The sequence below is a fragment of the Arachis ipaensis genome, chromosome B03, assembly GCF_000816755.2.
Source record: "Arachis ipaensis cultivar K30076 chromosome B03, Araip1.1, whole genome shotgun sequence".
Taxonomy (NCBI): domain Eukaryota; kingdom Viridiplantae; phylum Streptophyta; class Magnoliopsida; order Fabales; family Fabaceae; genus Arachis; species Arachis ipaensis.
The window spans coordinates 8,898,140-8,910,940 of NC_029787.2; the positions used below are offsets into that span (position 1 = coordinate 8,898,140).

A 12,801-nucleotide genomic window follows, 5' to 3' on the forward strand; every position below is an offset into this window, starting at 1 on the left:
GGTTCAGAGATAGAATTCTGCTGATATTTTGCATGCACCTTCCAAATAGGTATCTAAATATTTTTCAAAAATTCAGATCCATTGTAGATGTTATATATCAAATGCAAAAATTGATTGCTATTTATAAAAAAGAAGTATTTTTTATTTTTTTGGTATGTTTCTAAACATTTTTTGGTTTATCTGTTCATATCTTTTGATATTATTTTCCATTAGTGATATAAACTCTTAGATACTGTTTTGGTAGTTTATCTAAGTTGTTACTACTGTTAATTAGTATTTTATTTTAAAAGACCATGATAAATTGGTAGCTAACTCCTCTGTGCTAATAATAATAATAATAATAAAGGCCTAGTTTACACATTGGTGTTGTTGAGCATGATAGTAAATTAATTAAGAACCTTAGTTCTGTCATTGTCCCTTCTAAAACATGTTATGTAGAAACCAGCCACGTGCCCTCTTATTGGAATTCTCTCCCAAAGTAAAAGATGAAAGGCAAGTGTTCCCATAACTGTTAAAAAGCTGTTATATTATCTCTTCTTGATAATGCAATACCAATTTTGTAATAGGAAATTAAAAAGGGTGTTTTAGTATTTGAGGGAAAAGCATATGTTCCTTGTATCACAATCTATTCCAATTACAACAACCCCCTTGTTCATTTCTTATAAAGGAAGAGAACTATAAATCAAGATATCATACTATGTACAATGGAAAAAATAAGGACTATTTAACCTTATAATTGTGATTACTTAGGATTAATTAAGGCAAGTTACACTTCTAATACTGCATTATTATTAGTAAACTTCATCTCTAGATTTCTGGTAATTACTTTGTTATTATCTTCCTCTGTTAATCTTCTGATGAATGTAACAATGCAGGATCAAAAACATCCGGTGGAGGAAAGCCTCTTCATTGGACATCCTGCCTCAAAATCGCCGAAGATCTCGCCACCGGCCTACTCTACATCCACCAAAACCCCGGCTTAACTCATGGAAACCTTAAATCTTCTAATGTCTTGCTGGGTTCGGACTTCGAATCCTGTCTTACTGACTATGGACTCACCATGTTCCTTAACCCTGACTCAATGGATGAACCAAGTGCCACCTCTTTATTCTACAGAGCACCCGAATGCAGAAGCTTCCAGAGGTCTCACACGCAACCGGCCGATGTATACAGCTTCGGAGTCCTTCTCCTGGAACTCTTAACAGGAAAAACACCCTTCCAAGACCTTGTCCAAGAACACGGCTCGGATATACCAAGATGGGTTAAATCGGTTCGTGAGGAAGAGACAGAGTCCGGGGATGATCCTTCCTCGGGCAATGAAGCGTCCGAAGAGAAGCTTCAAGCTCTCTTGAACATTGCAATGGCATGTGTTTCGCTTGTGCCGGAGAACCGGCCTACGATGAGGGAAGTTCTGAAGATGATAAGAGACACAAGAGGGGAAGCTCAGGTATCATCAAATAGTAGTGATCATTCACCAGGTAGATGGTCAGATACAGTTCAAAGCTTTCCAAGGGAAGAACACTTGAGCATATGATGTCAAATTTTTCCTTTTTTATTTTTAGGTAGGTGGTTAATAATAGTCTGATTTAAACCTATGCTTTTGATGCTGATTTTTCTCCTTGAATTATTGGTTATTGATTTTTCCAATGCATCATTCTAGGTGATAGAAAACTCATGCTGTAAACACCTTGATTCTTAATCTTCTTGTTCTTTGTGAGTATATGCACTTTTTAAGAGATTCATTCATTTTCTAGACTCAAAAGATTCATCACTGCCATTGCAAAAGATTCCAAGTATTTATAGTGTTTCCTTCTCTTATTACAGCATATTCATCCATTTAAACAAGTGTTGGGAGTTCGAATTTCGTTTTACGCATGTAGCAATCTATTGGTTAGACCCTTAAATGGAATTCAAATTTACAGCAGATTATTCCTCAGTCTGTCGTGTTAGAAGATACTATAGACAATAAAAAAATTATTATAATAATTACAATTTATTTTGAAAGATAATTACAAGAGAATCATATCTCTTATCTCATAGAACAATATATAAAAGACATGATAATCACTTTAAATCTCTCCAGGAACTAAAATTAAACGCCATTAATTAGTTAACTACATTAAAAAAATCAAATCAAATGGCTGATGAATTATTTCTTAAGAATCTATTGTTTCCTTTTTTTTTATATATATGTAAAGGGTCAAATAGTGTATTACAAGTTTTATATTTCTAAAAAAAATCTCATCTATAAATGAAACTGATGAAAAGGTATTAGTGTATTACAAGTTTTATATTTCTAAAAAAAATAGTATTCAGAGATTTTACAATAAGTATTGAAATATTTTTTATCTTTAGAACGAAGTTAACTTTTGAAATGAGTTTAGTCTATTCAATTTTAAAAATAGACAAAAAATTTCAGAGATTTTATAGAAAAACTAAGGACATGAATATCTATCATTAAGTTGACGTGTATATATGGCAGAAACTAATTCCTTTTTTTAATATGAAGACACAATAATGCACCATTCAACTTTCGTACCGACAATTTTTTTTTTTCATTTAGGACTCGGATTATTAAATATCAAACAATATTTTACTTTCTTTTTTTGGAAAATAAAAATATAAAAATCAATTGCTGGTTTTTGACTGATTATTTAATTTATCCTAGAAATTGATGCATCTATGAAGAACATCATTTTTTTTAATGAAAATATGGTAGACGTGATGAAAAGATTGATGATGAGTAGTATCAAATTCTGTTTGTCATGTATTGTATGTCTTTGCTAATTAATTAATTGGAATTCATAAAGGACGAAGCTATATTTTTTGTATAACCAAAAATATATAAAAAGGTTTTTTAGATGGTTCACCAATTTCTAAAAGGAGAACAATTATGTACTAATAACAATTATTGATAAAAAATTGTTATGTGTGTCAGAATATTAATCCATCAATCACAGATCGGTATTAACAGCTTAATTATTTTAGAACAAATCGAGGTTATAAATAATTATTAATCTGAACCAACTAAAAAGATGTCTTTGCAATTGTATATATATGATGTATCTTCTAGATTAATAAACGAGGGAAAATTAATTAACGTCAAAAAGAAAATAATATTTGAATATATTTTTTTCTAACTATTTTAAGTGTTCGTATATCTTATATCTATTTAAATATTTGATCTTTTTTGGTTGAAATTCTTTATAATAATGAATGAACAACATGTATGAAAATCTAAAAGTGCATGTGTTCACAAAAAATATAGTTAAATAATTTAATTTATGTTTAAAAAGTTTTATTTTTGAGCGAACCAAAACAATCCAAATTAAAATATAATTAAGGAACTAGCCGAAAAATAATGAATTGTCACAATATTTTTCTCTGCCTGTTTTCTCACCATCATGACATTCTTTTTAATTATAGGATGAGTTTTTTTTTTAAATAATGTTAAGTAACTAATTTTTTTCAGCCAGTCAATTTTTTTAAAATTATTTTATTTATCTTAAATTTTAAATCCTAAATCATCAATTATAAATCCTTACTTCTAGATCATGCATTATAAATCCTATATAATTTTTTCTTTTTTTTTTCTTTCCAGTTCTTTCTGGTTAAATAAAATATTTATGATAATTTATTTTTTCCCCTTTTATTACTTTTTACAATATTTCGTATATGATTTGCTAACATACACGTATTTTATATTCTATATTCTATTTCATATATATTGGATAAGGATAGAGACACATGCAAATTGAAAACCAAGTTGTTCGTAGTTTTGTGACAAACGGAAAAATGCTTTGTTGTTGGTTAAGAATAAAAACTTCGAATATGTGTTGGCTTTTTTTGTGTCAAAGGGAGAAATAGCTGTGTTTTTCTTTCGTTATTATAAGAATAAAATTAAAAGCTGAAAATGAAATATAGAAAATGAGTTTACCTGAAAAAATCCGTAGAGCTTACCAATCTGGTTAATGCTTAGTGGGACACCATGGATTTCCATTCAAATAATATTACTACTAAAATTCATGCCCCTTCAAATTATCCCCACCGTCATGTATTCTATAATCTAAACATTCAACAAAAATAGACTTAAATAAATAACATAAAGTTTGGTAATGAATATAGAAAATAATAACCAAGGAAGCAAAATATTGTTTGTTTTTTTGGGTATGGTTAAATTGGATCAATTTCAATTGTAAGTTTATAATGAATTACACATAATCTTGAGATGATGATAAGTTGATAAGTGACAGTTTTCAACTAACCAAACGGTCAAAGTAAGTACATGTTTACATCTCACCACTCTTTATGAGATTCTCTGATCTGCATGAAGCCAAACCAAAAGTTTAAATGGCAACGCACGTAAGATAGTAGGTTAAATACGATTTTGACTCCTAAGGTATAGGCCGAAAATTTGTTTCGTCTCCAACATTTTTTTTTTACATACAAAGTCGTCCCTAAAGTTTAACTTGGTTTTTAAAATAATCCTTATCTTAGGAACCAAAATCGTATGGAGGTGACATTCTTTCTTTTTTCCTTTTTCTTTTCTTCTTAGAGCATCTCCAATGGGTGATCCCCATTCAACTTTTTCCTGACACGTTGAGGAACTTACCGTTGGAGAAGCAGAGAAACAAGTTCCCTCACAGAGTTCGAAGTAGATGAGTCCCTGCTCAGAAGGACTGAAAGACAATCAATGGTAACTTGCTACCTTTTAAATAAATAATTATAATTTTATTTAATTAATAATTTATATTAATTATTTATATCATAATTATTTTTGCACCATACCATCAATTTCTCCAAAGAAATGTCCAACTTCGAAATAGGCAGTAGCATAGACAATTGAAAGAGGACTTGATTGAACACATATGGCAATTTCACAATGCTTGTCGTCAACTATAGAATTTAATTATGTTCTTTTTTTGTATTAAGTAATTTTACAAATTAGTGTAATCCCGAATTATATATTGTGTATTATTGTTATATATAAATTTAATTAATATTAATATCTTTTAATAATGAATCATTTTTAAATTTAAATATTTAAATTACATTATTAAAAAAATTAATTACATTAATTTCAAGTATTTTAATTAATTAATTAAGTGGGACCACAATAGGGACTAAACCTAATGGAGAAGAGAGATGCTTTGAGTTCCTATTTACTGTTTATGACGCAAAAACTGATGTAAAGTTATTTTTTATGACAGGTAAGTCATAAACAGGAACTGGGATGAGTTCTCTACTGGAGATGGTCTGATCTTAGGAATCGAAACACTCTCTTTTTCTTTTTTTTTTTAATTGATTTCATGAAAATTATTAAATTAAAAATTATATATTAATGAATTATTATTATAAAATTTGGTATGAATTATTTAAAATAATTGAACATAATTTGTTTAATAAAAATTTGAAGTGCAGGAAAACGAAGGGCCTGATTGAATTGAAAGAGAGAGTGGCAGAACGATGGATGTAGGTAAATGCCAAGATGAACATTGACAGCACTGTCATGGATTGTAGTGGGAGGATGGAGTGGGTGGATTGGTGCGATGCTGTCACCTTTATTATTTTATAAATACCCTTCCAAGACCTTAGGGGTCCCATTTCATTTTGGACCCAATTCATATTTTCAGATTCATATTGCCTCTTTTATTTTCAAGCTAGCCTTATTAATTTAACCAATCAACTATTTAATCATGCCATATCATACCCTAGCCTGCCATTATTATTTGCTAAATATTTTTAGACCATTTCTCTAAACTTTATAGCCAAACAGTGCTACTTACTCTTTTTAGTTATTGAAAGATATAAATAATGTTACTACTACTACTAATAATAATACTGAAAATTATTGGTTAGTTAATGAATGAATTATTTAATTAGAACTGATATCAGGATACTATAGCGGTGACTACTTGTCAAGATTTTAGAGATCTGATTCTTTTCCTAAAATGTGATACTTATGTAACTCAACTAACACTAATGTTCGGAATTTTCCTAAATAAGCATGCTCATGGGGATAGTAGTACTACTTAAAGGTAAGAGAAAGGATGGCCTAAAATTTTCAATTTTCAATTTTTTTATGTGTATTTTTTAAAATAAAATACCTTATTTAGATATATTTCTATTTAAAGAAAAGTATTTTTAGGGTCATTTTTTTTTGTATTAAAAAGATTCATTCTTTCTCCTAGCTTGGGTCAATTAGGAATGTCACATGTAACTTTGTTATAAGCGGACCTACCAATCATTCTTTCTCATTTTTTCTAAGATATTATTCGATAATTAATAATATTATCAAACTTATTTTTTTATCTAAACTAATAATATCTAAATAAATTAAAAGAACCAAAACATTATGTATGCCTAAATTTATTGGCTAAAATTAAATTCTTAAATAAAGTTCAGATTCACAATAAAATAATTATTGATCACACGAGTTAAAAGACACTATAAAAAAATAAATACCAACACATATAGTCTTATATTATTATATTTTATGCTCACCTATTATCTTAATTTTTGGTACCAACTTAGTGAATTTACACAATTAATGTAAAATTTCAAATCAAATACTATTAATTTAATGGTTTAATTTAATACTCTGTACCTATTACAAAGAGAAATAAAAGTGTTTGTATTTAATGACTATCTTTTTGTCTCTCTCACATTTTTTTTTTGATATAATAAAATTGATGTTTAAATAAATACAAATATTTTTAAAAAAGTATAATGATTCCCCCACCTAAAACTAATAAAAGTATTGGTTGTGACCCTCCTCCTCCCTCTTTGGGTTGCAGTTGCACTTGCACACATTCCATGCTTGAATTTCTTCCAAGTTGAATGAAGTGAAAGTGCACATGTTTTAACATGGGAAGTGCAAGTAAGACCTTATACAATGATCATTGCCACTTTGACCAACCTCCATATATAGCTTCACTTCCTCTTATGTCTACTTCTTCTTGCTACTGTCTTTTCCTTTCTTTTTCTTTTCCCTTAAAAAGATAATCAAAATTTCAATTTCAAATATTTGTTAAATTATTGATGAATTAACAAATTATTTATTAAAAAATAAATAGTTTTTACCATATGTGTTGTATAATTCTACTATTAATCCCACACTCAATAGGGAAAAAAAAAAGGGAAAAATTAACAAAAAAAAGCAGAGGTGGACTCCACAATGATTAGCATCAAATGCTTATTGGGATTCGCACTGTTGCTGAATTCCAAGATCCACAACCATCCATTATTATCTTTTTTATTTTTCCTGCAAAAATATAAAAACTTTTTTGCTTACTTTATTTTCTCTTCATCTGTTTCCTTATTGGTGGAGCTGTTAAGCCATTCTTTGTCTCTCTCTCTCTGAGAGAGAGATACAGAGAGAGAGAGAGTGTTGAGTGTGTCACAAAGCAGAGAAGAAAGAAAGAAAGAAAGAAAGAAGGGTACCCCGCAACCCCAGAAAGTATCAAATGGCAAATGGTGAGTGATTCAGTAAATAGCATTTTTGAAGTGAGAGAAAACCCCCAAAACCCACAAAAGCCACCCATCACCACCAACTAGCCCTCTCAGTCGGAAAGGTAACAGCTTTCTCTCTCTATCACTTTCTCTCTCTCTATCCACTTCCCCATGTTCTGTTTCGACACGTTCAATTTTTATTTTTTTCTTCCATCTGTTGCTTAGGGCTTTTATCATTCCACCTTTGCAGCACCTTTGTTGCTCCATAATTGACTCCTTTGAAGCTCAAGTTTTCATCTTTTTCGTTTTTTGTTGCAGGCCACTGATTTGGGTTTCTCTCTGTTGGAGGGACTTCAACTTCAGCCATCGCCTTTCTCTGTGGGTTGCTCTACCTTTCTCTTTTTTTTTACTCTTCTGAGTTTCTGGAGCTAAAAGTTTCGATTTTTGAGTGTTTTTAATCGTGGGATTTTAAAAATTTTCCTGGTGGATGAATCTGGTATGTGTTTGAAGTAAGGTAGTTTGATGAACAACCTTTTTGTTCTGCTGGGTGTTTGAGCTGTAATTTTCGCTGGATTTTCCTTTTTTCCCTTCCTTTTTTGTGAGGAATATAAATGATTCTGGTTTTGGATAGATACCCTGAACTTGTCAATTGGTTTAGACTTTGTTATTTGTATGAAAATGCTTTTAGCTACTATTTGTAGCTTATGGTGATTTAGGGGTAAATCGTTAGAGACGACTCTTAAAGGAAATAAAAGGGTTTATAAAGGGATGGCAGCAGAGTCAAACGCTGGGTTTCACAGTGAAAGTTTAGATTCTGCTTTGAACAGGCACGCAATATCATTTCAGCCTACTGCTATGAATAGCTTGTCTGAGATGGTTCCAATGGGAAATTATTTTGGGTTGAGTAGTAGTTCTGGTATGATATATTCTCCAAATTCATCCATCATTAGTAGCACCAGCAACCCTGTCATAAGTCAAGCTGGTAATTCATCTGGCTCCTCACTGCTTCTTGATTCGGTCCCCGGGCTGAAGCACGACGCAGGATTGGCTGTTGAGTGGTCTGTTGATGAGCAGTACAAATTGGAGGAGGGTCTTGCAAGGTAAGTTGTTTGATGTGAATAATTATTTTTAGCTTCCCGCCTCCCCTCAATATATGTCACATTGATGCGTAGTAACTTGCTGCTAGATCACTTCGGTTTGAAAATAGTTTTTGGTGGTGAGACTTCTAAGTTGTTATTAGGGATGAAATGATTGTATCAGCGACTTGTTTATCCATACTGTCATCCTACCATGATGCCTCTCAATTCTATTTGCTGACGTTCTTGTGTTGTTTTTCTTATTATAACCCTGCCTTCAATTTCCAAATATGGGTTGCGATTGGCATTTGAGTCATTATTTGTTGTCCTACATTCATTATTGTAAAGTATGCTTATGTCATTGTGCTAGTATTGTCTTGCTTGTTCTATAGTCTTATGTTTCCTAACCCTTGTTTTCTTGATTCTTCTGTTTTATCACTAGATATGCCGATGAGCCAAGTATAATGAGGTACATAAAAATTGCTGCCACATTGCCTGATAAAACTGTTCGCGATGTTGCTTTGAGGTGTAGATGGATGACAGTAAGCACCTTTTCTTTCAACAGATTCTCCAATATTTGTATTTTGAGCATTATTAGTGATGCCTATGCTGAACATGGGTATAGAAGAAAATTTGAAATTTGCAATGCATTATGCTTTCTTGAAAATGTTGTGATTATTTCATGCTATTCAAAATTTAGTTGTCTCATTTCCTGCCACCCAATTCCTCATTTACCGTAGTTTTTTTATAGCTGCAATGACTATGAAAATCTAGATATGCAAGAAATTTTTATGACAACGTAAGTTATCAGTGGTTTAAAGGCAGGGATTTAGATTTTGGTCGTAGTCATGGTGGCAGTTCCAGCAATTGGATAACAATTCTGGACAATATAGCTGATGGAACTTGCAGTTGGGTCAAATATGGTTGCTGTAGCGCGTTGTGGCCATAATTGCCATTGCCAACTGCGGTAGTAGAAAGTTACTTTTCATCTCATGTTGGTTAGATTATACGTTAGGCTTGTAGATGAAGTTTTATCCACAACAAATGAAAATTTTGCACCATGTGAACGTAATCCATTAATCATTATGCATGGGAGATGGGTGGTTATGCTGTGATTGCACTGTATTGTCCTATTATGGAAGCTTAAAATACTGACAAAAACCTTTTCACAGAGAAAGCGGAGGAAATCGGAAGACCACAATCTGGGAAAGAAGGTCCATAACAGAAAGGTAAGTGAATAGGAGGCGTATCCGATAGCCAATACTGCCATATTTTACTGAATGGTTCTATATTTTCACATCTAGTCTATTAGAATTGACTCAAACTTCTCCAAATTCACAAACATACACATATGATATTATTGTGGGGATATTAGTAAATTCCTCATTGATGTTATTGTTGTTTGTGACCAGACAGGTACATTATACGAAAATTAGTTCCTTTGAGTACTGTCAACTTGCTTAACTTGACTGTCTTGTCAATGATGATGATGGTGATAGCACTAGAAGTAATGATAATCAGAAAATTAGCTGTGTTGCATCCCATAAATAGGATTCCTGTTTTGATAATTGAATCAATGTCTTTAGGATCTAATGTTGATTGAAGAACCAATAGTCTAAAGTCATGCTTCTTCAGGATAAACCAATGGACTCAGCTTCGAAGACAAACATGGCTCTAAACCCTAGCATGGCCACATACATGTCACGCCAGACTGACCGAAGTCAACGAATAATATATGATGGTTAGTATATCTTCTATTTTTATCATTACTATCTTAGCAAAAGTTCTCATCATCTCTTAATTGTCTGCAACTCAATTATTTTAAAGTTTTATACTTACTACAAGTTGAAACTGAAAGTAGAAATACATTAATGTATGATACAAGTAGCCCATGCGGCGCTGGATCCCCTGAAATTTTGGGACTACAGTTTGATCCCCAAATTCCATTTCTGTCCCCATTATTTTAGTTGGTCCCCAAACAACAAAAAACGACAGAAAAAGGAAGGGGGAGAAAAGAAGGTGTGTGTGGCAGTCACTCTATTGCAATACCATAGTTCACATTGTTAATATTACTCATTCTTTATCGATTCAATATCTTCATGGTGTTCTAGGGTGTAATTCACTGTAGTTACTGTTCAGTAATCTTTTATATTCAAACGACTTTCTGGTAAGCCTTTAGTTTGTATCAGGTAAATGAAAGGCTAAGATATCCTTACTTCGTCCTTGTTTTTCGTCCAATGAGAAAGTATTCTTTTGGTTTGGTTATTCTTTATTTACTTATTTATTGTACTTGGTTATGTAATATCAGATTCTTGCCCTGACCCCAGCTTTTAATGTCACGGGGGATCATTGTCCTTATTAAATCAAGTGCTTTCTTCCTTGTGTACTATCAGGAATTTGTGGTCCTTTGAGGAAACTCATGGAGCAGAATGCTCAAGCATTTAATCAAATCACAAACAATTTGTCTAGTTACAAGGTGAATTGCTCAACCGAACCAGTCTATTGTTTTATTGCTGATTATAAATAGTTGCAGCTCTTTGCAAATATTTATAATCTTAAACTATGTTACTAACTAGTTCAGTGTCTAAAATATTATAAATTTGTGGCATTTCACCAACCTAGGTTTTTTTCATGGATAATTGATTGATATCATGTTTAGGAAAGATGAAAGTGTTAAGTAAAAGAAATCATCGCATTCACATATGGCTTCAAAAGTTGTTTTTCATGGAAAACCTGAGCCATGAACTCTCTCTCTCTCTCTCTCTCCTTGATTCTAATATATAGCTGTTATTAGAGCTTAAGCTTATTAGAAATTACTATGGGAAAAGACTAAATACTTGTTATTTGTGTAATATGAATTAAGCATGAATTTATATGCAAGTGGTTTTATGCTTTTGGATTTATTTTCCTTTCATGTGACTTTTGTTTACATTATCTGCCAAGTGATTTTATGCTTTTGGATTTATTTTCCTTTCATGTGACTTTTGCTTACATTCTCATGTGATGTATATAATGTTGTTTTGAGTCCATGCTGCAATAATGATAGTGTTCTTTGATAAACAGTTGCAGGATAACATTGATCTCTTTTGCCACACAAGGCACAACATTTGTTCCATTCTTAATGAGTATGTGAATCCTCTGAATAGGACTTGATTAATACACTAATTCATTTTAGTTTTCATCTTCATCTTCATCTTCATCTTCATCTTCATCTTCATCTTCATTTTCATGTTGTACTTGTAATCGATGTATATAATCTTAGTGAGATCTCACTAATAAAGTTTGTGCAGCATGAGAGAGATGCCTGGGATTATGAGTCAAATGCCACCGCTGGACGTCACCATTAACGATGATCTTGTTAGTATTATTTTACCTGATAGAACTTAGGTAGGCTCTTCAATTTCTAGTATTTTATATATGTATAACCATGCTTCCTTTTGTTTACGTCTGTTTTGTTTTATATTTTCAAGCACATGATTAATTAAAATCAATTGTCCACAGAGAAAATAAATAGCAATAATTATGAAAGGAAGGAAATGAATAAAAAGAAGAAAAAGTATAGCAACCACTTTATGATATGATTTAGCTAAATTACCTAGTTTGTTATGTGAAGTTTTGAAGCATAGAATATAATAATGTATAAACAAATAAATTATAGAACTTGATTGGTTTATGTATTAGCAATTCAAGAGGACAAATTGCTGACTCCATCAAGATTGCCTCAGTGTAGAAGAGATTGGCATTTTTTACGCGGAAGCCTACGCTTCGAGCGTGGTGGTGCTGAATGCAATTGAGGAGCCAGGGCATCACTGAATCTGCACAATCTCAAGAGTCTCTAATCCATCATCATCTTTGATCTCACTGCTTTCTGGTTTATATTTTTTGTTTGAAGGGAAACCTGGAACTGCTGTTGTATAAATAAGAAACATTTCTCCTTGCAAAAAATTGAAAATAGGAAAGCATTTAATATAACAATGGCTTGAACTCAATGCAACCCTTATTGTTTTTCATAGTATTATTGGTATGTGTAGGAGGAATTATTGTAGATCTATGATTATATGCTAGTTTGCATTGCAATGGAAATATCATTATTTGCATTACTTGTTCATTATTTATTGTACATTAAAGAATCAAGTTGGTAACAGATTCCTTCTTGAGGGGGATGGATCTTCAAATAGTTTAATTGATGCTTGCAATATAATATTTCAGAACTTTACTCAAAAGGGTGCAGGCCTCTTCTATTTGTTTATATTTATATATTAAAATAATTAGG

At 31.6% G+C, this 12,801-nt stretch overlaps 2 protein-coding genes across 20 annotated transcripts in view; both read left to right on the forward strand.

Moving 5' to 3' along the window:
* The window catches only part of LOC107628745 (inactive leucine-rich repeat receptor-like serine/threonine-protein kinase At1g60630), a 5,718-nt gene extending 3,924 nt beyond the window's left edge, over positions 1 to 1,794 (forward strand). For both annotated transcript variants that reach the window (XM_016331336.2, XM_016331337.2), the window contains exon 3: positions 876 to 1,794. In XM_016331336.2, coding sequence (XP_016186822.1) covers positions 876 to 1,534 — 659 coding nt within the window. In that variant the 3' untranslated portion in view covers positions 1,535 to 1,794. The remainder of the gene's footprint in view (positions 1 to 875) is intronic.
* On the forward strand, positions 7,335 to 12,628 carry LOC107628744. Of its 18 annotated transcripts, none has more exons than XM_021118034.1 (9): positions 7,335 to 7,574; positions 7,771 to 8,552; positions 8,971 to 9,070; positions 9,701 to 9,757; positions 10,164 to 10,269; positions 10,922 to 11,004; positions 11,592 to 11,653; positions 11,810 to 11,885; positions 12,210 to 12,628. In XM_021118034.1, exons 2-9 carry the CDS (start codon positions 8,221 to 8,223, stop codon positions 12,231 to 12,233), a joined length of 840 nt encoding a protein of 279 aa, XP_020973693.1. In that variant the 5' UTR covers positions 7,335 to 7,574; positions 7,771 to 8,220; the 3' UTR covers positions 12,234 to 12,628. The 18 variants fall into 18 exon arrangements, with proteins under 18 accessions (XP_020973693.1, XP_020973688.1, XP_020973689.1 ...); XM_021118029.1 differs by having other exon boundaries at positions 12,254 to 12,628; XM_021118030.1 differs by having other exon boundaries at positions 12,259 to 12,628.

Bases quoted from the DNA above. Each gene is read 5' to 3' on its own strand.
- LOC107628744 (XM_021118029.1), top strand. From the start codon at position 8,221: ATGGCAGCAGAGTCAAACGCTGGGTTTCACAGTGAAAGTTTAGATTCT. The intron at 8,553-8,970 runs GTAAGTTGTTTG...TTTTATCACTAG, and splicing joins TTGGAGGAGGGTCTTGCAAG to ATATGCCGATGAGCCAAGTA. The intron at 10,270-10,921 runs GTTAGTATATCT...GTGTACTATCAG, and splicing joins TCAACGAATAATATATGATG to GAATTTGTGGTCCTTTGAGG.